The sequence below is a fragment of the Denticeps clupeoides genome, chromosome 3 (assembly GCF_900700375.1).
Source record: "Denticeps clupeoides chromosome 3, fDenClu1.1, whole genome shotgun sequence".
NCBI lineage: Eukaryota > Metazoa > Chordata > Actinopteri > Clupeiformes > Denticipitidae > Denticeps > Denticeps clupeoides.
Window position 1 is genome coordinate 36,395,808 of NC_041709.1, and position 27,533 is coordinate 36,423,340.

Sequence of the window (27,533 nt, forward strand, 5' to 3'; positions counted from 1 at the left end):
AAAATCTCATAAACTATGGTCCAAAACACTGTACATATAGATTTAAAATAAGCCTGGTTGCTATTAATGTGTAATATTCGCAGGCTGACCCGCAACCACCGGGTGGCGCTGCAGCCTCGGCGTGAATAAATGAAACGTGAACGTCGAGATCCGCGGCCCCGCCCCTGCCGCAGTGAGGAGGGGCGGGGCGTCCTGGGACGCGGGAGCGCGCTCGGAGAGAGGGAGGGAGAGAGCGAGAGAGGGGGAGTGAGAGAGAGAGAGAGAGAGAGAGAGAGAAGAACCCGCAGGAACATGAACGACGCGGGCGCCGGCGGGGAGGAGAACCTGCGCGGCTTCGCGCGGCAGGGCGCGCTGCGCCAGAAGAACGTGCACGAGGTGAAGAACCACAAGTTCATCGCTCGGTTCTTCAAGCAGCCCACCTTCTGCAGCCACTGCACCGACTTCATCTGGTGAGGACGCCCACCATCAGACCACCGCATTCCACCGCAGCCGCCCTCACGTCACAGCAATGTCACCTCACGTCCGCCCTCTGTTTCTGTCCACAGGGGCTTCGGCAAGCAGGGCTTCCAGTGTCAAGGTGAGGGGACAGAGAGACAGAGAGAGAGAGAGAGAGAGATGTAGGACCATGTTGGCGTGTTTTTATCATGCAGCACTACAGCAGCTCTGATTGGTCGGGAACAGGCCTGATCTCTTCTCTTCTCTTCTCTTCTCTTCTCTTCTCTTCTCTTCTCTTCTCTCCTCTCCTCTCCTCTCCTCTCCTCTCCTCTCCTCTCCTCTCCTCTCCTCTCCTCTCCTCTCCTCTCCTCTCCTCTCCTCTCCTCTCCTCGTTGTGTCGTGTTCATGTCTGTTTCTTGGCTCGCGTCTCTGCTTGTGTGTGTTTACTTACGGCTCCACCGGGCTCAGCAGGTCTGGGTGTGGAACCTGGTCACCTTGTCTGAAATCTCAGCGTGTCAAATATTCACTCATGTGTTTGAGCGAGAGACGGAGACACCAGTTCGTGTGTGTGTGTGTGTGTGTGTGTGTGTGTGTGTGTGTCACTTTCTGAATGGAAATATAACCACACACAGTCATAATGTTCCCCTGTGTGTGTGGTTGTGTGCTGGTTTCAGTTTGAGATGTACGACTATTTTTACCCCTTCATTTCACAGGCAAATGTGTGGTGTGTGGAGAGAAAAAGGTGGGAAGAAACTTTGGGAAGGAGTGATAGAGAGAGGGACCCCCTTCCAGGGTAGAGTGAGCCTGCAAATGGTGTCAGTGCCGGGCTGGTGATGATTTGTCCAGTAAGAGAAAAACAGTTGTAGAGGTGGACAAGTCCAAAGTAAAGAGCATCTGTCCATGTTTGGAGGTGCTGGACAGGGCAGAGTAGGTTTTAGTCCAGTGTCATGGTCTAGATTACGTGTCCATTATGATGCTACTGGTCTAATTGAAGATCCCTGAAGCTCTAGTTGTTACGGTGGTGGTGGCTGCGGTGACCCTCTGGTTCGTTTCATGCTAAGTCGTCTTGTTACCAGTTCATTGCCAGGGACCAAGATCCATCTGCTGGTCTCTTCATTGGACTCTGGAGGTGGTCTGCAGGCTTGATTCTGTGCCTCGGAGAGGACAAACAGAAGCAGCGGCAGACGGTGGCATCGTACGCCTGGTACTGAAATATGTAGTTATGGTGGTATATTGGTGCTACAGTGGCCCGGTATTCTAACTAGGACAGCCTAACTAGGGTGAATTTAACACTGTCTGTGTCTAACAGGGGGACTGTGTGATAAAGTGGACTTAATAATTGACACTGTGTCTGGGACTTTAACAGAAGACCAGAGAAAACAGATGTGTTTTCAGTTTAGATTTAAACACCGAGACTGTGTCTGAGTCCCGGACACTGACAGGCAAGCTGCTCCACAACTGCGGAGCTCTATAGGAGAAGGATCTGCTCCCAGCTGTGACCTTCTGTACTTTTGGTACCAGTAGTGACCCCGCACCCATTGATCGGAAGGGGCGTGGCGGTTCGTAAAGAACCAAAAGTTCACTCAGGTACTGTGGGGCGAGACCATTTAGAGCTTTATAGGTCAAAAGTAGGATTTTGTAGTCAATCCTAAATTTGATGGGTAACCAGTGCAGTGATTGTAAGACTGGGGTGATGTGGTCAAATTTCCTGGTTCTAGTTAGAACTCTGGCTGCAGCATTCTGAACTAGCTGGAGTTTACGCATGCACCTACTAGAGCATCCAGACAATAATGCATTGCAGTAATCTAACCTTGATGTAATAAACGCATGGACCAACTTTTCTGCATCATGCATTGAGCTGAAGTTTCTTATTTTTGCAACATTTCTAAGGTGAAAGAATGCTGCTCTAGTGACATTAGTGAGAATCGAATGAGAGACCTGCATCGATGAGGACACCTAGATCCTTTACTTCAGTACTTGGTGAGATAGAAAGTCTATCCAGAGTTATGATGTAGTCAGCCAGCTTATGTCTGGCTGCTTGAGGCCCAAGTACAAGAGCTTCTGTCTTTAATGCATTTCACTGCATATCATACCGTGTATGACTGTGTATGTGACAAATAAAAAGTGAATTTGAATTATCAGGGTTTAACAGGAGAAAGTTGGTCTAATGTCCACTGTCTAATGTCCTTCAGACAATTCTCTATATTGTTCAGCTGCTGCCTCTGATCTGGCATTGCTGACAGATACAACTGTGTGTCGTCAGCATAGCAATGAAAGCTAATACCATGTCTGCAAATGACGTTACCTAAAGGTAACATGTATAAGGAAAATAGTAACGGACCTAGGACAGAACCTTGTGGAACACCAAACTCTACTTTACTATGTGAAGACGAATCACCATTGGTGTCCACAAACTGATACCGATTGGTCATCTGAACCATACAAGGGCTGTTCCCTTAATCCCAACAACATTCTCTAACCTGGCAAGAAGAACAGCGTGATCGATAGTGTCAAAAGCTGCACTCAGGTCAAGCAGGACAAGCAGCGAGATCAAGATCAGGTTTTTTTATCAGGGGTCTAATGCGGGGAATGTTGGCCAATCTCGGGGAGTCAAACAGACACGAACAGGATAGCTTTATACAAAAGGTGACCAGGATCAGGGAACATTGCACAAGACTAACATGAATCTTCAGTCCGATCTCTGGACCCGGAGTAACTGGATCATGACATTACCTCCCCCTCACACTAAACGGTCCATGAAAGAGGGGGGAAGAAGTCCATAAGGACAAGTGTCCTGCACTGGCAGCTTCAGGCCCGGGCCAAAGCACGGCTCATCCATGGGGGACCTGCCATGTATGCATGTGCCCGTCACTCCGTCAGTCTCTGGCTTTCCCTGCTCTCCTCGTCTCAGTAATCGGCGGGAGCAGCTGAATTGTGTGACGGGTCTCCTCGGACCTACGGTAGCATTCGTAGGTCGTCACGGTCGTGCCACATGAATTTGGCATGACCTCTGGAATTGCCAGGGGAAACATGGACAACATGACAGATCTTCTCAACCCCACGGAAGCTTCCGTAGGCCGCCGAGAGTTTGTCACGCTTGAGGAATTGATAAAAACATGGTATGGATCTTGGCGGGGAACTGGCGATTACCGGAGGTGCGTCACTGGAACCCGGACGAGACGGCGGCGGCGGGAGGAAGTTCATACACAGAATCTTGGAACACCACCATACATGGGACTATGGGGCAGGTGTCCTCGACTGTCCGGAAAACCCATCGGGCGCATCGGGACCCTGCGGAACATGAAGCCAACTTTGGCCAGGGAGAACGGGGCTGGCGGCGTCCTCCTGGCAAACCACGGCTCCTTGGATCTCAGCGGGGCGGCGTCGGCTGCGGCCAAATTTGGTTGGGTCATTCTGTCATGATGGCTGGACATGGCGAGGAAGGAGGATGCATACGCACGACGTCACAAGACAGGGGTTTAATATATAACTGACAAGACAAGGGGAACATCACCAAACAATGACCCGGTGGTGAACAGGCACGAACAGGAGAGCTTTATACACTCATACACAGGTGAACACGATCAGGAAACATTGCACGAGAAACTCCGGCCCGGAGTAACCCCTGCCGGACCGGATCATGACAGATTTATAACATTGGGTGCTACTTTTTTAAGGAAACTTGTAGGAAGCGGATCTAATGTGCAAGTGCATTGATTTGACGATTATTAGTTTGATTAATTTATGCTCTTTTAAGAGGCTGCATTCTTTAATCGGTGGTCTGCAACGGAAAGATTATTTTCCATACTAATGTTGACTGAAATATTAACGCTGAGCTGTTTGTTATTCTTTTAATCTGATCTCTGTTTGTTCTATTTGTTGCTGCTATGATGATATTGAGTGATACAGGGAGTGGCAAGTTGTATTTTTGAGGAATAATTTTATTATTGAACAACAACCATGTTCTCAATTAATATAAAATCTGAATGTTTTTGGAAGTAGTTTTTAGTTTGTTTTTATTTTTAGCTATTTTAGGGGGATATCTGTGTGTGCAGGTGACTATTACTGTGCATAATTATTAGGCAACTTAACAAAAAACAAATATATACCCATTTCAATTATTTATTTTTACCAGTGAAACCAATATAACATCTCCACATTCACAAATATACATTTCTGACATTCCAAAACAAAAACAAATCAGCGACCAATATAGCCACCTTTCTTTGCAAGGACACTCAAAAGCCTGCCATCAATGGATTCTATCAGTGTTTTGATCTGTTCACCATCAACATTGCGTGCAGCAGCAACCACAGCCTCCCAGACACTGTTCAGAGAGGTGTACTGTTTTCCCTCCTTGTAAATCTCACATTTGATGATGGACCACAGGTTCTCAATGGGGTTCAGATCAGGTGAACAAGGAGGCCATGTCATTAGTTTCTTTTCTTCTTTCTTGCCAGCCACGCTGTGGAGTACTTGGACGCGTGTGATGGAGCATTGTCCTGCATGAAAATCATGTTTTTCTTGAAGGATGCAGACTTCTTCTTGTACCACTGCTTGAAGAAGGTGTCTTCCAGAAACTGGTAGTAGGACTGGGAGTTGAGCTTGACTCCATCCTCAACCCGAAAAGACCCCACAAGCTCATCTTTGAACCAGTACTCCACCTCCACCTTGCTGGCGTCTGAGTCGGACTGGAGCTCTCTGCCCTTTACCAATCCAGCCACGGGCCCATCCATCTGGCCCATCAAGACTCACTCTCATTTTTATTCATTTTATTCATCAATTAATCATCAGTCCATAAAACCTTAGATTAAACCTTAAATCAGTCTTGAGATATTTCTTGGCCCAGTCTTGACGTTTCAGCTTGTGTGCCTTGTTCAGTGGTGGTCGTCTTTCAGCCTTTCTTACCTTGGCCATGTCTCTGAGTATTGCACACCTTGTGCTTTTGGGCACTCCAGTGATGTTGCAGCTCTGAAATATGGCCAAACTGGTGGCAAGTGGCATCTTGGCAGCTGCACGCTTGACTTTTCTCAGTTCATGGGCAGTTATTTTGCGCCTTGGTTTTTCCACAAGCTTCTTGCGACCCTGTTGACTATTTTGAATGAAACGCTTGATTGTTCAATGATCACGCTTCAGAAGCTTTGCAGTTTTAAGAGTGCTGCATCCCTCTGCAAGATATCTCACTATTTTTGACTTTTCTGAGCCTGTCAAGTCCTTCTTTTGACCCATTTTGCTAAAGGAAAGGAAGTTGCCTAATAATTATGCTCACCTGATATAGGGTGTTTATGTCATTAGACCACACCCCTTCTCATTACAGAGATGCACATCACCTAATATGCTAATAATTCTGCACTCCCTGTAGTATCTGTGTCTGTCTTATTCCTGGTTAGTTTGGCTACATTATTAAACAGGAATTTGAGATTATTTTAATTCTCGTCTATTAAAGAGCAGAGATACATTGATCGAACTGCGCTAAGAGCCTTCCTATAGTTAATGAAGGCTCTACTTCCATGATATTCAGAATATGGACGCCATTTACGTCCTAATCCCCAGGTGGTCTTCTTTAGCGAGTGCGGTCAGTACAATGTAAATGAAATGAAAAGTTCCCCTTATATACTCTGTGCTCCTGCCTGCATCACCTCTGCTGTCCCTATGAAAAAAAAAGTCTAGACACAAATGTATTACTGTCTTATAAATAATGGACTTGCTATACTCACAAGTCTGAAAAGTGAAGGGATGGGTGTTGTCCTTGTGAAACACCGTGTCCTCTGTATTTAACCCTCGGTGAGCAGTGGGCACCATGACAGGTGCCCGGGGAGCAGTGTGTGGGGATGGTACCTTCATCAAGGGGACCTCAGTGTCACCTTGTCTGTTCCAGATTTGAACCCAGAACCCTCCGATTTCTAGTCCACTAGGCCACCAGTGCCTGGTATAAGCATGCTGCTTGTGATTTTGTGCTATTTTTTGAATGTGTGTTGTGTAGGGAAATAATCCTCCACTTCACTGTTGCTCTGGTTTCTCTGCAGTCGGGTGGATTTGTCACATTCCACTTCCACAACTGTACACTTCACTTTCTGTGTGTGTCTGTGTGTGTTGTTAACTTCACAAGCAGTGAAGCTTATTTCACACATAAACCTGTCAGATATGCAACCCATCCAATCAGATTTCACCCTCAGGGTTATGCCTGGTTGCTTAGCAACAGAGCCTAGATCTGTGTTTCTGCAGGGCTGTCAGAGGAGAGAAGAGAAGAAAAAACAGATTCTGCCACCGTCCCCGTCCTCCACAAGCTCCTTCTGTCACTCCACACCTCTCTCCCCCTCTCTGTCCCTCTCTCTCTCTCTGTCTTTCTGTCTTTCTCTCTCTCTTCTTTTCCACCTGTCTCTCTTTCGTCCTGTTGGTGTAAATAGCAGCTACTGTGTACAACTACATAGCATGTAGCATGCATAACAACACATGCAGATCCTGTTCCACAACATTTGGCATATCTTCACCTGCTAAAGAGCGAGATGTATATGTGGATATGTGTGGTTGTGTGTCTGGGTGTGTGTGTGTGTGCGTGTGGTGGTCTGGTTGTTTGTCTGGGTGTGTGTGGTGGTGTGGTTGTGTGGCTGTGTGTGTGTGTGTTGTTTTATGTCTAGTTGTATGTCTGGGTGTGTGTGGTGGTGTGTCTGGGTGTGTGTGTGGTGGTGTGGTTGTATGTCTGAGCGTGTGTGTTGATGTGTGGTTGTATGTCTGTGTGTGTGTGTGTGTGTGTGTGTGGTTCGGTGTCTGGTTTGTATGTCTGGGTGTGTGTGTGGTGGTGTGGTTGTGTGTCTGGGTGTGGTGGTGGGGTTGTGTGTCTGGGTGTGGGCGTGGTTGTGTGTCTGGGTGTGTGTGTGGTGGTGTGGTTGTATATCTGGGTGTGTGTGGATGTGTGGTTGTATATCTGGGTGTGTGTGTGGTGGGTGTGGTTGTATGTTTGGGTGTGTGTGTGGTGGTGTGGTTGTGGGTGTGTTTGTATATCTGGGTGTGTGTGTGGTGGTGTAGTTGTGGGTGTGGTGGTGTGGTTGTATATCTGGGTGTGTGTGTGTGTGGTGTGGTTGTATGTTTGGGTGTGTGTGTGGTGGTGTGGTTGTGGGTGTGGTTGTATATCTGGATGTGTGTGTGGTGGTGTAGTTGTGGGTGTGGTGGTGTGGTTGTATATCTGTGTGTGTGTGTGGTAGTGTGGTTGTATGTTTGGGTGTGTGTGTGGAGGTGTAGTTGTGGGTGTGGTGGTGTGGTTGTATGTCTGTCTGTGTGTGTGTGGTGGTGTGGTTGTATGTATGGGTGTGTGTGTGGATGTGTGGTTGTATGTCTGTGTGTGTGTGTGGTTCGGTGTCTGATTGTATGTCTGGGTGTGTGTGTGTGTGTGGATGTATGGTTGTATATGTGGGTGTGTGTGTGGTGGTGTTGTCGTGGGTGTGGTGGTGTGGTTGTATGTTTGGGTGTGTGTGGTTCAGTGTGTGGTTCTATGTCTGTTTGTATGTCTGGTTGTGTGTGTGGTTGTGTGTGTGTATGTGTGTGTGTATGAGTATGAGTGTGTGTATGTGTGTGTGTATGAGTATGAGTGTGTGTATGTGTGTGTGTGTGTGTGTGGTGTGGTTGTATGTCTGGGTGTGTGTGGTGGTGTGGTTGTGTGTCTGGGTTGTGTGTATGTGTGTGTATGAGTGTGTATGTGTGTGTGTGTGTATGAGTGTGTCTGTGTGGTTGTGTGTGTATGTGAGTGTGTGTGTATGAGTGTGTATGAGTATGAGTGTGTGTATGAGTGTGTCTGTGTGTGTGTGTGGTATGGTTGTGTGTCTGGTTGTGTGTATGTGTGTGTATGAGTGTGTATGTGGGTGTGTGTATGTGTGTATGAGTGTGTCTGTGTGGTTGTGTGTGTATGTGAGTGTGTGTGTATGAGTGTGTATGAGTATGAGTGTGTGTATGAGTGTGTCTGTGTGTATGCGTGTGTATGAGAGTGTGTGTGTGTGTAGTGGTGTGGTTGTGTGTATGAGTGTGTGTGTGTATGTGTGTGTCTGTGTGTGTTCGGTGTTACAAGTTGTACCAGTTGCTTTTCAGTTGACTCGCTCGCTCAATATTTGATGATGTAGTAAATTATTGAGCTGGATGGTTCTCCGTGAATAAATAAATTGTGTGTGTGTGTGTGTGTGTGTGTGTGTGTGTGTTTTTGTGTTTCTGCAGTCTGCTGCTTTGTGGTACATAAACGCTGTCATGAGTTTGTCACCTTCTCCTGCCCTGGCGCTGACAAGGGACCCGCTTCAGACGTGAGTTTCTGCCTTTCTTCATGTCAGACACACACCTGACCCCTGACCCTGACCCCTGACCCCTCGGAGCTTAGGGTCTGACCAGCACTGAGGACGCCCGTAATCACGCACAGTACGTCTCACTGGACAGGCCCTGCACTTGACCCTTCTGCACACAGATAAAACCTTGAGAAGTTGAGAAGTTCTCCTCTGATCAGGTTCTGCTCCACAGCGGTGCTCCTGTAATTTGTACAGGAAGTGCCATCATTAGTTTCCACCAATCAGAAGCATGCCAGTGGTATCGGACCCGCCCTTTTTGATCCAGTCGTGGGTCCATGATGGTGGGTCTGTGTCCCACAGCTGTAGATCAGATCCTGGATGATTGATTAGGAACCAGAGCTATAATTGAACAGCGCAGGGGGACAGACCGTACGTGTCCTCTGATTTTAACCACCACCCTAGTGCAGCGCGTGGGGACAAAACTTTGTTCAAGGGGACCTCAGTGGCACCGTGACCACTCGGGATTTGAACCTGATCCTCTGGGGCAGCACGAGGGACAGTCCCGGTGTCCCCGGGCTCTCGTTTTCAACGTCTTGGTCCCCACGTGACAGTCAGAATGACGCGTGAGGGTTCTCGTTTCCTCGTCCTGGAGAACGTGGACCAGCGGCCTCACAAATAGAACGAGGCCTTTTAATGAGACGCACAAATTCATAGAACTGGTGACAGTGTCACACGTGGAACACAGATGGTGACAATGATGCACGCCGAGACCAACAGACTCGTTTCATAATCCAATCACAACAGACACACACACACACACACACAGAGAGAGAGAGACCAGTTCCTCTGAAAGTTCCCTCTGATGAAACTCACTTCCCCTGTTTCTCAACAACATGTAGCTCAGAATCAGCAGAAACACACACACACACACACACACACACACACACAGCCCACAAATATGCACATGTCCACAAGAACACACACACGGTGCTGAAGATGCAGGGTAAATATTTGCTCAGTGGTAACTGATAAGGTCCTGACATAGTCACACATGCTACACACTCCCTCCATCACACACACACACACACACACACACATACACGCACACATACACGCACACATACCTACATTGTACAGTCAACACCATTAACCACCATTTACAGGCTTCATTCTACATAAACACACACACAGTGATGATTACTCATAACTCAGCCATCTGCCCGAGACACTCACACACATACACACGCACACACACGCACACACACACACACGCACGTTTCTCTGTGAACAGGAGACAGTCGGTCTGCTGATCATTGGCTTTACACACACAGTGACACACAGTGGCGAGTTGTGCTGAGCTCAGCGGAGTCGTGGCGCTCTGGTCAGCTGAAGTCATATGAAGTCCGCAAGCCGCCGGTCTGATCATGTGACTTATCTGAGCTGAGTATGAATAAAATCCCAGAATGCATCGCTGGGGGGTTGCGTGGATGCCCAGGTTTCATTTCGTATATTCACCCCTCATCACCCCTTACAGAATCGTTCATTCTGTCGCTATTTATTTCAGTTCATAATTCGTGCAGTTATGAATAAATACGTGTAAAATGTTAACTGAAAGACAGGTTTTAAATAGATGAATGGTGGGAAGATGCATCTGAATATGCAAATCAGGCAAAACTGCAGCCTCATGTTGAATGTTTTTATCTAATTTTGTCCTGCAATGACGTGGCGGTCTGAAGGATGAAGGCGGGGCAGCATGTGAAGGCCGACGCCCCTGCCGGTCCGGCTCTACACATGATCTACACATGATCTACACATGATCTACACATGATCTACACGTTCTTCAAATACTTTCTAAACTGTGGAGCAGCAGGTCAGAACAGATGGACGTTCTCACAGCGAAGACCCTCCAAATTCTCCAAAAAAAATGAGTCTGTTTACAAAACTTCATACAAAGTGATGTCTTCTGACTCCGCCTCCATCGCACCCTCAAGGGGTGGAGTATTAAAGAGCGTCCTTTATTAACAGGAAATGATATATATGCGTGTGTGGTAATAGCATAGCGGGTAACACACTCACACAAAGTCCCAGGTTCAAACCCCACTTACTACCATCGTGTCCCTCAGCAAGACACTTAACCCTGAGTGTCTCCAGGGGGACCGTCCCTGTCTGTCCCTACTGACTGTAAGGCGCTCTGGATACGGGCGTCTGGTAAATGGCGTAAATGTAAATGTGTGTTTATATTGCAGGACCCTCGCAGTAAACACAAGTTTAAGGTCCACACCTACTCCAGCCCCACCTTCTGTGACCACTGCGGCTCTCTGCTCTATGGCCTCATTCACCAAGGGATGAAATGTGACCGTATGTACACACACACACACACACACACACACACACCTCCAGTAGGCTCAGCATGATCCTGTAGTGAAATCCTGACCTCTTGTGGTGGTGGGTGCAGTGATCAATTCAGATGTTCTTGTTGGCTCCGCCCTCTTCTCTCTGAACATAGCTTTTGCCCTGCCCCCAATTACATGTTATGCAATGGGAGGAGCCAAAGTTTCCATCTGTAATTCATACAGTTGTGTCACACACCAGTCACACACTAGCTGTACGACACCAAATAATGTCCTCATGTACAATATGATGAGTGCTTCTGCATGATACAAATGACAATTGTGTCTGTGTGTGTGTCTGTGTGTGTGTGTATGAACAGACTGCATGATGAACATCCATAAGCGCTGTGTGGCCAACGTGCCGAGTCTGTGTGGTACAGATCACACTGAGAGGAGGGGCCGTTTGTACATCAGTGCGGAGATCAGTAACGACACACTCAGAGTTACTGGTGAGTTACACACAAACACACACCTATACATATATCTCTCTCTCACTTACACAGGTGAGCTGGTGAGTTACACACACACACACACACACACATTATTATACGTTTGTTATCACTACTGATGGTGAAAATGTGTTCCTGTCTGTTGCTGTTTAATTTTTTTTGTTGGTTGATGTTATTACATTGTGGCTGTTTTGTTTGTTTTTGTTGGTTGATGTTATGTTCTTTCTGTTTTATTTGCCTGTTTCTTTGTTTTTCTTTTGGTCAATGTTATGTTGTGACGTTTTTCTTGGTTGATGCTGTTACGTTGTTTGTTACTGTTTTGTTTTATTTTTGTTTAAAGTTGTTTCTGTTTTGTTTGTTATGTTGTTTCTGTTTAGTGCTTTTGTTAGTTGATGTTGTTACGTTATTACTGTTTTGATGGTTTGTAGTGGTTGATGTTAGGTTGTGACTGTTCTGTTTTTTGTTTGTCTATGTTTTTACATTGACCAACAAAAAAAATAAACAGTAACAATGTTGTTATGATGTTTATTACTGTTTTGTCTGTTTTTTGTTTGTCAATCTTACATTGTTACTGTTTTGTTCTTTTTGTTGGTCAGTGTTGTTAAGTGTTGGGCATTGTTGTGTTGTTAGTGTAAGTTGTTACTGTTTGTTTGTTTTTTTCTTTGCAGATGTTGCATTGTTACTGTTTCATTTTTTTTGTTGGTCAATGCTTGATGTTGTTCAAAGTTGTTACTGTTTTGTTTTTTGTTGGTTGATAGGTTGCATTGTTTCTTTACTGTTTTTTTATGGTCGATGTTACATTGTTACTGTTGTGTTGGTTTTTAGTGGTTTATGTTACGTTGTGGTCAATGTTACTGTTTTTTTTTGGTCGTCGATGTTACATTGTTACTGTTTTTCTTTTTTTTGGTCAGTGTTGTTAAGTGTTGGTAATTGTTGTTATTGTTAGTGTATGTTGTTACTGTTTTGTTTTTTGTTTGTCAATGCTTGATGTTGTTCAAAGTTGTTAATGTTTAGTTTTTTTGTTGGTTGATGTTGTTGCATTGTTTCTTTCTGTTTTGTTTGTGTTCTTGTTGGTCAATGTTATGTTGTTACTGTTTCATTTGACTGTTTTGTTTATTTGTTGGTTGATGTTACGTTGTTGCTGTTTTGTTATTTTTTTGTTGGTTGATGTCGTTACATGTTTGTTACTCTCCTTGTTTCTTGATGTGTTTGCTGTTGGTCCTTTTGTTGTTATGCTTGCTGCAGTTATTTGATCCTTGTGTTTCCGTGTTACATTGCTGGCTGCGGTTATGCTTGTAGTGATTGTCACTATGATGCTTGTTATCGATGTTATTGGATTTTTGGCAACTGCAGTGGTGGAACCTGATGGACCGGAACTCCTTATATCTGACTTACATCATTAAATCTCCACCAGACATCGTGTGTTATATGTGTGAGAATGACTCTGTCATGCTAGTTTGTGTGTGTGTGTGTGTGTGCATGACAAGCCTCCCTTGGAAACGTTATAAGATCAATCATCAAATGATTGGCCTACATCTCACTGAGCAAACACACACACACACACTGTTATTGAACACTGGCCATCAGGATCCATCGCTCTAATTAGTCCCTTTATTTAGTGTCTCTCTTCTGTGTGTGTGTGTGTGTGTGTGTACATGTAGTTAAGGAAGCTCGTAATCTGGTGCCGATGGACCCCAACGGTCTCTCAGATCCGTATGTGAAGCTGAAGCTCATCCCGGACCCCAAGAGCGAGAGCAAACAGAAGACCAAGACCATCAAGTGCTCCCTGAACCCCAGCTGGAACGAAACATTCACCTTGTGTGTATCAAACACACACACACACAGACACACACACTCACACCGTCCACCTTAGTAGAGATCAGCACTCCGTACCATCCTGCAGCTGGTTGGCAGTTGCCTCTGTAGAACACATTTTCTGTGTGTGTGTGTGTGTGTGTGTGTGTGTGGTGTGTGTGTGTGTGTGTGGTATGTGTGCAGCGTGCTGCGTGAGGCGGATAAGGACCGGCGCCTGTCGGTGGAGGTGTGGGACTGGGACCTCACCAGCAGGAACGATTTCATGGGCTCGCTGTCCTTTGGCATCTCCGAGCTGCAGAAGCAGGGCGTGAACAGCTGGTGAGTGACCACGCCCACTATCCTCACTTTCAATGCTCGTGGAAATAATCTACGGCGTGGGGAAAATACGAAACCATGGTGCACGCAGCTTGAAGGTTAGTGCGCGTGTTTCAGGTATAAACTGCTGAGCCAGGAAGAAGGAGAATACTTCAACGTTCCAGTTCATCCAGACGGTCAGGATGGCAACGAGGAGCTGCGACAGAAGCTGGAGGTCAGAGCAGCTCCGCCCATTCCCCACCAGCACCAGTTTACTCTGACGTAGCAAACAGTGCGATTTCACAACCTTCCTTATATGGCTGAACTATTTTAAAGGTCCTCTGTTATGATGTATTTTTTGCTTCTACGTCGGTCTTGTTGGTCCACTAATCCTGCATCTGAAGTCTCGTGGTTTCACCGCCTGAACCTTTAAATGCTAATGAGGAGGAGAGAGGCGGGACAAATCCCAAATCAGAACGGCCAAAACACTCTTTACACCGACCGCCATTTCTAGCCACTGCAGGACCATAGACAGGCTGAGGAACTCATATTAATGTTCAATCATCTCACGACGTAGAACTTCTATAATACGGGAGCTTTAAGAAAAAGTCACATGTTTACCTGCATGTGTTGTTTTAGTCTGGATTATTGACCACGCCCGAATCGTGTCGATCATGGTGATATATGTGGGTGTGGCTGATGTTTGTGTTTTTTGCCCCGTTCACAGAAAGCCAAGATTGGCCCAGGAACAAAGAACATGGACAGTTCCTCATCTAATGACATCTCCAAATACGACAACAACGGCAACCAGGACCGCATGAAGCTCTCTGACTTCAACTTCATCATGGTGCTGGGCAAAGGCAGCTTTGGAAAGGTAACACACACACACACACACACACACACACACAATCACTTGAAGTATGAGACACTTGCAGTATGTGATGTATGTATAGTGAGATTTAGCCCCGCCCTCTACTGAGGTTCCGAGTTCTTGCGGGTTCCACACTGCAGACCTTCTCCTGCAGATCTCTCTGTATGCCCCTGCTCTGCGCAGGTGATGCTGGCTGAGCGGAAGGCGTCAGATGAACTCTACGCCGTCAAGATCCTGAAGAAGGACGTGGTGATCCAGGACGATGATGTGGAATGTACCATGGTGGAGAAGAGGGTCCTGGCCCTGTCCGGGAAACCGCCGTTTCTCACACAACTGCACTCCTGCTTCCAGACCATGGTACACATACACACTCACACACACATTCTACATATACACACATACATACACACACACACACACACACACACATACACACTCACACACACATTCTACATATACACACATACATACACACACACACACTGTGTGTAAGGAAGTGGACCTGTAATCTTAAAGTTGTGGGTTTGAATCCCGATACGCAAGGTGCCACTGAGGTCCCTTTGATGATCCCCACACTCTGCTCCCCGGGCGCCTGTCATGGTCCCACTGCTCACCAAGGGTGACGGTTAAATACAGAGGACACGTTTCATTTACATTTCCAGCATTTACCAGACGCCCTTATCCAGACAATCAGTAGTTACAGGGACAGTCCCCCCCTGGAGACACTCAGGGTTAAGTGTCCTGCTCAGGGACACGGTGGTAGTAAGTGGGGTTTGAACCTGGGTCTTCTGGTTCGTAGGCGAGTGTTTTACCCGCTAGGCTACTACCACCCTCACCATGTCACCGTGTGCTGTGCTGCAGTGTCTCACAATGACAAACACACTTCAACTGTAAATAAAATTGAGATATTCTTTGTGTCTCTGTGTGTGTAGGATCGCCTATATTTTGTAATGGAGTACATCAATGGTGGAGACCTCATGTACCAAATACAACAAGTGGGGAAGTTCAAGGAGCCACATGCCGTGTGAGTAAAAACACACATAACGGGGCTGTTCACCCAGTGACCTGAAACTAGCTCAGAGCAACAACAGGCCCACAAGCCAACGAGCCAATCAGAAACCAGGAGGGAGCGGGCCAGACAGACTGATTCAGACTATAACAAAATACACTTCTCAAAAAGATGAAGGGAACCCTTAGACAACATGATGTAACTCCAAGACAATCGTACTTCTGTCAATTCAGACTGTCCACTTAGGAAGCAACTCTGACAACCAATTTTACATGCTGTCGTGCAAATGGAAAAGACAACAGGTGGACATTATAGGCAATTAGCAGGACGTCCCCAATAAAGGCGCGGTCCTGCAGGTGGGGACCACAGACCACTTCTCACTTCCTGTGCTTTCTGGCTGATGTTTTGGTCACTTTTGAAGGCTGGTGGTGTTTCCACTCTACTGGTAGCCTGAGACGGAGTCTAGAACCCACACAAGTGGCCCAGGTAGTGCAGCTCATCCAGGATGGAACATCAATGCGAGCTGTGGCAAGAAGGTTTGCTGTCTGTGCCAGTACATCAGGAGACGTGAAGGAGGTGGTAGGAGACCAATAGTCCTACAGCAGGACCACTATCTACCTGCCAGAGTCCTGCAAAATGACCTCCAGCAGGCCCCAAATGTGCATGTGTCTGCTCAGCCGGTCAGAAACAGACTCCATGAGGGTGGTTTGAGGGCCCGACGTCCACAGGTGGGGGTTACAGCCCAACACCTTGCAGCACGTTTGGCTGATTAATTACTGCCGCCCTGTGCTCTTCATAGATAAAAGCAGGTTCACACTGAGCACATGTACAGTCTGGAGACACGGCGGAGAACGTTCTGCTGCCTGCAACATCCTCCAGCATGACTAGATTGGCAGTGGTTCATTAATGGTGTCGGTGGGATTTCTTTGGGGGCTGCACAGAGGTAGCATGACCGTTGGCGGATGCTTTAGTCCAGGTCTGGGAGGAGAACCCTCAGGAGACCATCCGCCACCTCATCAGGAGCATGACCAGGTGTTGTAGGGAGGTCATACAGGCACGTTCAGGCCAACACACACTTCTGAGCCTGTAGTGTTTTTCCACTCCAAATCCAGACCTCAGTGGGTTGATAAATTTGATTTCCATCGATCATTTTTGTGTGATTTTGTTGTCAACACATTCAACCGTGTAAAGAAGGTGGGGCGCTTGCGGCTGGTGTGGTGGGCTCGGCACGTTGGAGGGGTTTCTGGTCAGCAAACGAGGACAAACCTTCAGCAGAAGTGTAATAAAGACGTGTGGTCGGGGTAAAAGAAGTTGCCGTGACTTACAGCGACGGTGAACGGCCGGGACTAAAACTAGACTAAAATAGACAGTTCTGACTGAAATAAGACTAAAATGAGTATGGAGGTGACACATCTGTTAAACATGTCATCTGACACAACGGTTAGAGCCGTCTGTCTGAGGACCTGAAGAATGTCATGTTGTTATTCTTTATTGATGAGGCCACAGATTTTATTCAAAGGACGAATAAAATAAAATAAAAATTCACGGCCTCCTTTGCAGATTCTACGCAGCTGAGATTGCCGTCGGTCTGTTCTTCCTTCACGCTAAGGGCATCGTCTACAGGTGTGTTTTCACGATTTAATATCTGTAGTAAAACGATGTGTGTTTTTCATGAACGTTCTCTGCGTGTGTACAGGGACCTGAAACTGGATAATGTGATGCTGGACGCTGAAGGCCACATTAAGATCACAGATTTTGGGATGTGTAAAGAGAACATGGTTGATGGAGTCACCACCAAAACCTTCTGCGGAACACCTGACTACATTGCCCCGGAGGTGGGTGTGTGTCTATACTTTATGACCTGCAACCAACCAAAACAGGAAGTGACTGCTTGCAGGATATCTGCATGTTGAAGAGACCAAATCCTTCTGAATTCCTATGAAAACCAATCTGGAAAATCCACACGGATCCTTTAGATCACACAACACACCATCATCTCCATATCTCCTTCTGCACAGCCAATCCACACGGATCCTAAAGATCATACAACTCTCCATCATCTCCATATCTCCTTCTGCACAGCCAATCCACACAGTTCCTAAAGATCACACAACACACAATCATCTCCATATCTCCTTCTGCACAGCCAATCCACACAGTTCCTAAAGATCACACAACACACAATCATCTCCATATCTCCTTCTGCACACCCAATCCACACGGATCCTAAAGATCATACAACACACCATCATCTCCATATCTCCTTCTGCACACCCAATCCACACGGATCCTAAAGATCACACAACACACCATCATCTCCATATCTTCTTCTGCACAGCTAATCCACACGGTTCTTCAAAACCACGCAATATAGCTCAGATCTTCGTCGTTTTGGTCAGCAGTGTTCCCAGCATTCTCTGTGTGTGTGTAACAAAACTGTCTCTCTGGTACAGATCATAGCTTATCAGCCGTATGGGAAGTCAGTGGACTGGTGGGCGTTCGGTGTTCTGCTTTATGAGATGCTGGCTGGTCAGGTGGGTGTTATGAATATGAACTGAACCCATGGAATAATGATGAAATCATGTGGACCTCCGCTCCAAATCCAGGCCACGTTTTCATGCTTGTTCTGTTCTCCGTCCTCCATCCTCTCACTTTCCCTCTCAGCCTCCGTTCGATGGTGAAGATGAAGATGAGCTCTTCCAGTCCATAATGGAGCATCATGTTTCATACCCTAAATCCATGTCCAAGGAGGCCGTGTCCATCTGCAAGGGAGTGAGTTTCGTATACACACACACACACACACACATCAGTGGCATCTTGGCAGATCAGGATTTGGCAACCTTGTGATTCCGGAGCTGATTCCTTAACCGCTAGGCCACCACTGACCCTAATTGATCATATTGCTGCCACTGACCCCCAGGCTGGTTTAATAATGCACGTTTATGGTCAGATGGATATGGAGAGAATTTGGTCTGGTTCGTTTCGTCCGTTTTTCTGCCGGTTTTCAGAAAGCTTATGAACGTGGATGCAAATGTTCAGATTTTCTTCTTTCCTCTGGGATTTCCTCTTATTATCTTATGTGATGGGTGCTAGTGGCCTAGTGGGTAACACACTCGCCTATGAACCAGAAGACCCAGGTTCAAACCCCACTTACTACCATCGTGTCCCTGAGCAAGACACTTAACCCTGAGTGTGTCCAGGGGGGGACTGTCCCTGTAACTACTGACTGTAAGATCTGGATAAAGACGTCTGGTAAATGCTGTAAATGTAAATGAATTGAATGGAGGAAGTATAAGAAGAAATGATGGAGCATGTCAGAGAGGATATACGAGTTCCAAATAATACATTTTCTTAATAAACCCATAAATAAGAACGGCCTTGTCAGCCTTCTCCATGTTTATCGTTGCTGGAAGGTGTGTCCATCTGAAGTGGGTGTAGAAAGCAGGAAGATGAGTCTATGTCCAGAGGTGACAGTCTCTCTCTTCTGTACGGCAGCTGATGACGAAGCACCCAGGCAAGCGTCTGGGCTGCGGGCCGGAGGGCGAGAGGGACATTAAGGAACACGCCTTCTTCCGCTACATGGACTGGGACAAGCTGCAGAACAAGGAAGTGCAGCCGCCATTCAAACCCAAAGCTGTGAGTGTGACCGACATCTGTGTCCCCATGTCAGCATTAAAGCTGAATATTAAATATCAGTAGTGGCACTAAATCTGTGTTAATGAGCTTCGACGAGAAGGTGTGTCCCTGTGGCGCGTGAATGACCTGCATTTGCCTCATAAATGGGAAAATCCACCAATGACGAGCTGTCTTGCGGTGTGGGCGGAGTTTCCGCCCTGCTGTGCTCAGCTTCATGCTGTAAAAGTTGGAGTTCGTCCGGACCCCGGTTCCTGCGAGTCCCTGCCGCATCGCAGGAGGACACAGACATGATCTTGGCTGTCTGCATTAGCAGCTCGATAACAGAAACTGCAGGCCACGCCCCCAAATTAGTGGAGAATCAATCTTTCAAAAGTGAAAGTGTCCGCTGGTGGAAAAACGACGGGTTCAGCCCCCACCTCCTGCGTGTGGTGCATCGTGGGATGCATTTCATATTCTGTTTGTGTGTTTTTTTATGTTTTATTCCATGATATATACTCATTAATACAAATCATAAGACAACTCTTATGATTGAGCTTTTACTTTTTTCATAATTTGTGGCTATGCCGAGGACTAGGCCAACATGTGATCATTTGAAAATGTTCATTTTGTAACGTATTCAGTATCCACGTTTAATAACTGAACAGCTTCATATGATCAGCGTCATCACAATTAGAGCTGTGCAATATGACTATATATACACATTTAACGTAACATTTGGCTCTATTGACAATAAATCATATATGTTGAAAACTGAAATTTACAACCAGGACACGCCCACATTCGTTTTTATTGGTCCATTTTAACAGGGTCTGTGATAGGTGGGATTTTAGTCATATTGCTCAGCACTAATCTCCACACGCCTGCCCTCAGAGCTGCTCCGTGGCCCCGCCCCCGGCGGAGGAGGCGGAGCAGCGCCGGGCTCGCGCGTGGCCCAGTCGTGTTGTTATTATTGCTTTGATTTGTGTGCTGCAGCCGTCTTCTCTCTCTCCCGCAGTGTGGGCGCAGCGCGGAGAACTTTGACCGCTTTTTCACCCGCCATCCTCCCATCCTCACTCCTCCTGACCAGGAAGTCATCTCAAACCTCGACCAAGCAGAGTTTCAGGGCTTCTCTTACGTTAATCCACAATTCCATGCGCAGGATGCCAAGTAACCGGTCCCGGCAGTGAACTCTCAACTCTCTGCTCCCAGGGACCAATCAGGGCTTTAAGCTTGACGTCACGGGTGCGAAGCGCCCATCCGACCTGAGGATGAGGGTTCATGATGCGTCAGTGTTTATAGGACTGAAGAATATTCTGTCCTTATCTCTGTTGTGTTCAACTGTGTTGATGGTGATGATGACAATGTTGTCGATCATGATGTTGATGACCTGACCCGACCCCTCCTCTCTTCTTATACCTTCAGTCCTTCATTCTTCTTTTCCATTCATACTTTCATGCCAGTTGTGATGACCTCACAGCAGAGGTGGTGCCACTACTGTGTCACCATCACAGAGGACATGGATGGGCTTTTAATGAATCTCACACACACACACACATGCACACACTGATGAGGCCATTGAGTGGAACTTTTAATAGGTCAGTCTGTACTCTTTATACTCACTACTTATCTGCAGTGTGTGGGAGAGGGTGCGAGTGAGTGAGACACTCCGATCAAGCCATTACAGGCCATTGAGTGGGACGTTTAATGGGTCAGTCTATGTGTGAGTGAGAGTGAGTGACACACACTGATGAAGCCTTTACTGGCCATTGACTGGGGCATAATAAGCAAGACGGAAAATGAAATGAATAAACGAGACTGTTATAGACGGCTGGGAGCATAAACAAATATAGACAACAGACATCACAACAAAACACCTACCTACCTACCGACATGACTTTTTACCTGCCTGACTACCTGCCTAACTGCCTACCAACCTGCCTGCCTAACTACCTACCGACCTGCCTGCCTGACTACCTGCCTAACTGCCTACCGACCGGCCTAACTACCTGCCTGCCTGACTACCTGCCTAACTACCTACCTACCTACATGACTTTTTACCTGCCTACCTGCCTATCGACCTCCCTTCTTACCTGCCTGCCTGACTACCTAACTACCTACCTTTTTACCTGCCTGCCTAACTACCTACCTACCTACCTACCAACCTGCCTGCCTGACTACCTGCCTAACTACCTACCTACCTACTGACCTGCATGCCTGACTACCTGCCTAACTACCTACCTACCTACCGTTTACCTGCCTCCCTGCCTGCCTAACTACCTACCTACCTACCGACCTGCCTTTATACCTGCCTAACTACCTAAATACCTACCTTTTTACCTGCCTGCCTAACTACCTACCGACTTGCCTGCCTGACTACCTACCTAATTACCTTTTTACCTGCCTGCCTGACTACCTGCCTAACTAACCACATTTACATTTACAGCATTTACCAGACGCCCTTATCCAGAGCGACTTACAATCAGTAGTTACAGGGACAGTCCCCCTGGAGCAACTTAGGGTTAAGTGTCATGCTCAGGGACACGATGGTAGTAAGTGGGATTTGAACCCGGGTGTTCTGGTTCATAGGCGAGTGTGTTACCCACTAGACTACTACCACCCTAACTACCTACCTACAGACCTGACTTTTTACCTGCCTAACTACCTGCCTAACTACCTAACTACCTAACTGCCTACCGACCTCCCTTCTTACCTGCCTAACTACCTACCTTTTTACCTGCCTGCCTAACTACCTACCTACCTACCAACCTGCCTACCGACCTGCATTCTTACCTGCCTAACTACCTACCTACCTACCAACCTGCCTACCGACCTGCCTTCTTACCTGCCTAACTACCTACCTACCTACCGACATGACTTTTTACCTGCCTAACTGCCTACCGACCTGCCTTCTTACCTGCCTGCCTTCTTAACTACCTACCTTTTTACCTGCCTGCCTAACTACCTACCTTCCTTCTTACCTGCCTAACTACCTGCCTAACTACCTACCTTTTTACCTGCCTGCCTACCTACCTACCTACCTACCTACCTACCGATCTGCCTTCTTACCTGCCTAACTACCTACCTTTATACCTGCCTAACTACCTACCTACCGACCTGCCTTCTTACCTGCCTAACTACCTACCTTTTTACCTGCCTGCCTAACTACCTACCTACATACCTACCGACCTGCCTTCTTACCTGCTTGCCTTCTTACCTGCCTAACTACCTACCTTTTTACCTGCCTGCCTAACTACCTACCTAACTACCTACCTACCTACCGAAGTGACTTTTTACCTGCCTGCCTGACTACCTGCCTAACTAACTACCTACCTACAGACCTGACTTTTTACCTGCCTGACTACCTGCCTAACTACCTACCGACCTGACTTTTTACCTGCCTGCCTGACTACCTGCCTGACTACCTACCTACCTACAGACCTGACTTTTTACCTGTCTACTTGCCTTACTACCTACCAGACCTGTACCTGCCTACCTGCCTAAATACCTACCTACCTTCCAACCTGCCTGTCTGACTACCTACCTACCTACAGACCTCACATTTTACCTGCCTACTTGCCTGACTACCTGCCTAACTACCTACCTACAGACCTGCCTTTTTACCTGCCTGCCTGACTACCTGCCTAACTACCTACCTACCTGCCTGCCTGACTACCTGCCTAACTACCTACAGCCTACCTTTCAACCTGCTGGCCTGCCTACTTGCCTACCTACCTACCTTCCAATCTGCCTACCTGCCTGCCTGACTACCTACCAATCTGCTTTTTGACCTGCCTGCCTGCCTAACTACCTACCTACCGACTTTCCTACACACCTGCCTACCTACCTACCTGCCTGAAGAAGCTGATGGTCCTGAAGCTGTAAAGAGCTACAATGTCTCCAGACTCAACATAATTTATTATATACCTCAAACACACACACACACACACACACACACACACACACTCTGCCCTGTGCCAAATGTACTCAAGCTGTGAGCAATCATAACCCCGTGTTCATGCTAATCTATATTAGTATTATTGATCTCAGATGACGTTTGAGTTTGAATTACGGTCCGTACGCTACCATGTGATTTTTGGATGATTAATTTTATCCCAGGGCCCAGTGAGTTGATGTTGTGTTAAGTGGATTTTAGTTTGGTACTCTGTGAAGTGCAGTATAGTACTAGTATGGTGAGTCCGTACTTCCTGTTTCCTGTTACCAGCCCGTTAACGCCTGGCGACACCCCACTGCACTCACAGTACAGCAGCCCACTTCATCTCCTCGTCTCCTCTGTGCCATAATCCTGCTGTCAAACTGGGATTGGTGCATCGTGCCAAAGGCCCAGACGGCCCCCGGATGCTTTTTTAGCTCTGTGATTGGACGCTGTAATGCTCTAAAACGTGCCTTATTCCATGTCCCATGTCCCCTGAGATGGACGTCCTTCCGCGCTTTATTCACAGTGACAGTAGGTGTATCACAACTCCACTACATATTCATCTTCTGCGAAGGCGTTTTATTTAAAACATATTTATTTCACATGTAATTATAAAGATGGAGAGTAAAATCATATCTATGATACCAGAACAGTTCCAATGGGTTTGAAATGGCGTGTGACATTATGAAACGTCCCTGAAACGTCACATGACCCTCGGGGACCGAAGCATGTATTGATTGTGGTGGAGAGTATGTGGCTTTTCTATGTCTTTATGTACGATTGATGATTATTGAATTCTGTCTGCATCAAAGAGATGTGGAAAATACACCTGTATCATTTACACCTGTATTCAGTGTGTCTGTTACACACACACACACACACACACACACACACACACAATGTCAAAATGTGAAGAGATCACTTAAAAAATCCCCCTTTTAGCCAAGCGCAGTTATTCACATCGTTTCAGTGGACTTTTTTTTCAACGGATTCGCGTTTTTGACAGTCGGCATTTTCCTCACAACTGAGTTGAGGACGGAGCACCCGACTCCGGATGGATTTCTGATGAAGAAGGAGGAGGAGAGAGAGGAGAGCGACCCTGGATCAGCACTCAGCAGCCAGCCGATGAGGGTCGACTGTCAGGGACACGATCCATCAGAATCTTCACGTCGTGTTTTATTACTAAAACCCACAAGGTCAACTGTTCACAAACCTATTTTGTTTCTGCCCAAATCTGTCCAAAAATGCGGCCAATGAAATGTCTAATTCAGTGTGCCGGGACGCCATCATTGGTTGGTTGGCTGGTTTGGTTAAGGCCCATTGAGCCGAGCTCCTGGCCCGGGACAGAAGGTAGGACGCAGCTCTGATTTTCCGGACTCTGTCTCTCTCTCTCTCTCTCTCCATCAGTTGTCCTGGTTGTCCTCCTCTCTTTCTTCCACATGTCTGTGGCCACGCCCCCCCTCTTCTCAGCCGCTTGTGGGTTTGGGGGTGCTGCTTTTTGCCTCCTGTTTCTGTCTGGTCATTTCTGCTTGTGTGGAATTCTGGGAGCCGTGTGGTCTGTTTTGGGCGGATCTCTCTCTGTGTGTGTGTGTGTGTGTGTGTGTGTTTTGCAGGTTACTGGGTATTTCCATACTCGCACTCCGCCATGATGCCTGTGTGTGTGTCGCTCGCCCTGTCCTCTCATCGCTCGTTCAACTCACTGTCCACAAGTCGAATTCCGGGACTCCCCCCGTCTCCCAGTTTCATCACCACCTTCCCTCTCTCTCTCTCTCTCTCTCTCTCTCTCTCTCTCTCTCTCTCTCTCTCTGCAGAAGAACCGGCGGGACACGGGGAACTTTGACCGGGAGTTCACCAAGATGGCCGTGGAGCTGACGCCCACAGACAAACTGTTCATCATGAACCTGGACCAGAACGAGTTTCAGGGCTTCTCCTACACCAACCCGGAATTTGTCATCCAGGTGTGAACGTGACCCGGACACCAGGTCCCTTCCTTCCGTAGAACGTCCGGAACGTTCCATTAACGTGTGCACATTTCAGCCATTCGCGTCCTACATTTCTGTGAGCGTGTGAGGCTACTCCACTCACAGCATGTTCTCTCCCTGGCGTCTTCCAACGTCCCAACGGTCCAGCAGAGGAACAGTAATAAAAATGGCCGCCATTGTCCATTTCAAGCACTTTAAAGTTTCAGCGTGTAAGTAAGAGTAAAAAATGACCGTCAGTGGGTTTGCATGAAGCCAACGTACCTGGCTGCTGTCACCAGGCTCATCTGCACCATCAACATGTGACCTGTTCTTATACTCCGTGGTCCATGCTAGGACCATTTTTACTGTGCGCCACATGCCGGTACATCAGCTATACGTCTACGTCATTTATTTTTCTTACGTGTCTTCAGATGTTTTTTAAGAAATCCTACGGTGAAGATTTAGAACTTTATATTCTTGGAATTCCTAGATTTGCTGTTAACATAAGCGAACAATTCCAGTGCTGTCACTAACTTGGTTAGCATGACCTTGACGTGAACTTCTGCTGGGGACCGAGCTTGGTGGTGGTCCCCCCGGTCAGACGGTGGCATTAACCAGACTTGGCCAGGGGAACTTTATTACAAATCAGAATATGGGCTCGGAGAACACGGAACAAATCAATGCCTTGAGTCTATATGGTAACAATAATATAATAATGACATAACCTTTATATAAAAGTTATATAAAGATGTCATTATGAAATGGGTTGACTAACAACATTTACAGGGTAAATTAGAATTGGATTAATTAAAAAACTCATTGACTAAAACTAGAATAAAATATTCATGATAATTCTGAGTAAAATAAGATGAAATGCTCAGTGTTAGGTCAGTGTAAGTACTGCGGTTCTGGACGCTCGTGGAGGGTCTGGATGTTCCCCCTCACTTCGAATTAGTCGCGGTGAATCTCACCATCTAATCTCGGGTATTAAAGAGCGTGTAAAGAGAAACTAAATGTCCTCCCACAAGCTACAACCAGATAACAGCCCCATAAACCATGGATTTATACATGAAGACCCGTCACTTGACTGCTGGGTAAAGATGAAATGGCGGTTATAGATCTAACTGGCCAAGGAGATCGGACCACATCGTGTGGTGAAGGTTCAAACATCACATCACTGTTTATTCCTAAATAATGTGCCAAATTTAATATGATGTCAAGTATCAGCTTTTTTATGTCAGTGGCAGGTAGTTTCAGTTTAGACTCCTCCTCTCATCCTTTCTCTCCTCCTCCTCACCTTTCTCTCCTTCTTCTCTCCTCTCTCCTCCTTCTCTCCTCTTTCTCTGCTCCTCCTTCTTCTCTCCTCTTTCTCTCCTCCTTCTCTCCTCTCTTTCCTCCCTCTCCTCTTTCTCTGCTCCTCCTTCTCTCCGTCTCTCCTCTCTCTCCTCCTTCTCTCTTCTTTCTCTGCTCCTCTTTCTCTCCTTCTCACCTTTCTCTCCTTCTTTCCTCTTTCTCTCCTCTTTCTCTCCTCCTTCTCTCTTCTTTCTCTGCTCCTCTTTCTCTCCTTCTCACCTTTCTCTCCTCCTTCTCTCCTCTTTCTCTGCTCCTCTTTCTCTCCTTCTCACCTTTCTCTCCTTCTTCTCTCCTTCTTCTCTCCTCTTTCTCTCCTCCTTCTCTCTTCTTTCTCCCCTTCTTCTCACCTCTTTCTCTGCATTCTCTCCTCTCCCTTTTCATGGTTGATGAAGCAGATGTTCTGGGGACCATGAGATGCTGCTCTGTCTTACTGTCCCAGCATGAAGCCTTCAATCCACATCCACCGTCGGCCATAGATCTTGGTTACTAGATTTGTATTTACATGTAGAAGTATCCGTACGTCCTCGTTTCTACCTGTTTTATAAAGATGTGCTTCATTCCGGTGTGTGTGAGTGTGTGTGTGTGTGTGTGAGCAGGTCTGCTTTGGAGGTGTGTGTGTGTGTGTGTGTGTGTGTGTGTGTGTGTGAGAGCAGGTCTGCTTTTGAGGTGTGTGTGTGTGAGCAGGTCTGCTTTGGAGGTGTGTGTGTGTGTGTGTGTGTGTGTGTGTGTGTGAGAGCAGGTTTGCTTTGGAGGTGTGTGTGTGTGCGAGAGCAGGACTGCTTTGGAGGTGTGGGTGTGTGTGTGTGTGTGTGTGTGTGTGAGCAGGTCTGCTTTGGAGGTGTGTGTGTGTGAGCAGGTCTGCTTTGGAGGTGTGTGTGTGTGCGAGAGCAGGACTGCTTTGGATGTGTGTGTGTGTGTGTGTGTGTGTATGTGTGTGTGAGCAGGTCTGCTTTGGAGGTGTGTGTGTGTGCGAGAGCAGGACTGCTTTGGATGTGTGTGTGTGTGTGTGTGTGTGAGAGCAGGTCTGCTTTGGAGGTGTGTGTGTGTGTATGTGTGTGTGAGCAGGTCTGCTTTGGATGTGTGTGTGTGTGTGTGTGTGTGTGTGTGAGAGCAGGTCTGCTTTGGATGTGTGTGTGTGTGTGT

General features: G+C 47.0%; 1 protein-coding gene across 2 annotated transcripts; it reads left to right on the top strand.

The window, feature by feature from the left end:
* The first annotated feature begins 229 nt into the window (after nt 1–229).
* Nucleotides 230–26,428, top strand: prkcba (protein kinase C, beta a). 2 transcript variants are annotated; one of them, XM_028972213.1, is made up of 17 exons: nt 230–449; nt 546–577; nt 8,638–8,720; nt 10,946–11,057; nt 11,410–11,538; nt 13,200–13,356; nt 13,537–13,671; nt 13,786–13,882; nt 14,375–14,521; nt 14,702–14,875; nt 15,451–15,542; nt 17,088–17,150; nt 17,224–17,362; nt 17,981–18,061; nt 18,192–18,299; nt 19,023–19,163; nt 24,888–26,428. In XM_028972213.1, exons 1-17 carry the CDS (start codon nt 292–294, stop codon nt 25,038–25,040), a joined length of 2,001 nt encoding a protein of 666 aa, XP_028828046.1. In that variant the 5' UTR covers nt 230–291; the 3' UTR covers nt 25,041–26,428. The 2 variants fall into 2 exon arrangements, with proteins under 2 accessions (XP_028828046.1, XP_028828044.1); XM_028972211.1 differs by lacking the exon at nt 24,888–26,428 and adding an exon at nt 20,158–20,533.
* Nucleotides 26,429–27,533: the final 1,105 nt, after the last annotated feature.

What these genes read in the sequence shown, in the direction of transcription:
- prkcba (XM_028972211.1), top strand. Translation starts at nt 292, where the DNA reads ATGAACGACGCGGGCGCCGGCGGGGAGGAGAACCTGCGCGGCTTCGCG. An exon ending in GCAGGGCTTCCAGTGTCAAG is followed by an intron (nt 578 to 8,637) that starts GTGAGGGGACAG and finishes GTGTTTCTGCAG; the next exon opens with TCTGCTGCTTTGTGGTACAT. An exon ending in ACAAGGGACCCGCTTCAGAC is followed by an intron (nt 8,721 to 10,945) that starts GTGAGTTTCTGC and finishes TTTATATTGCAG; the next exon opens with GACCCTCGCAGTAAACACAA.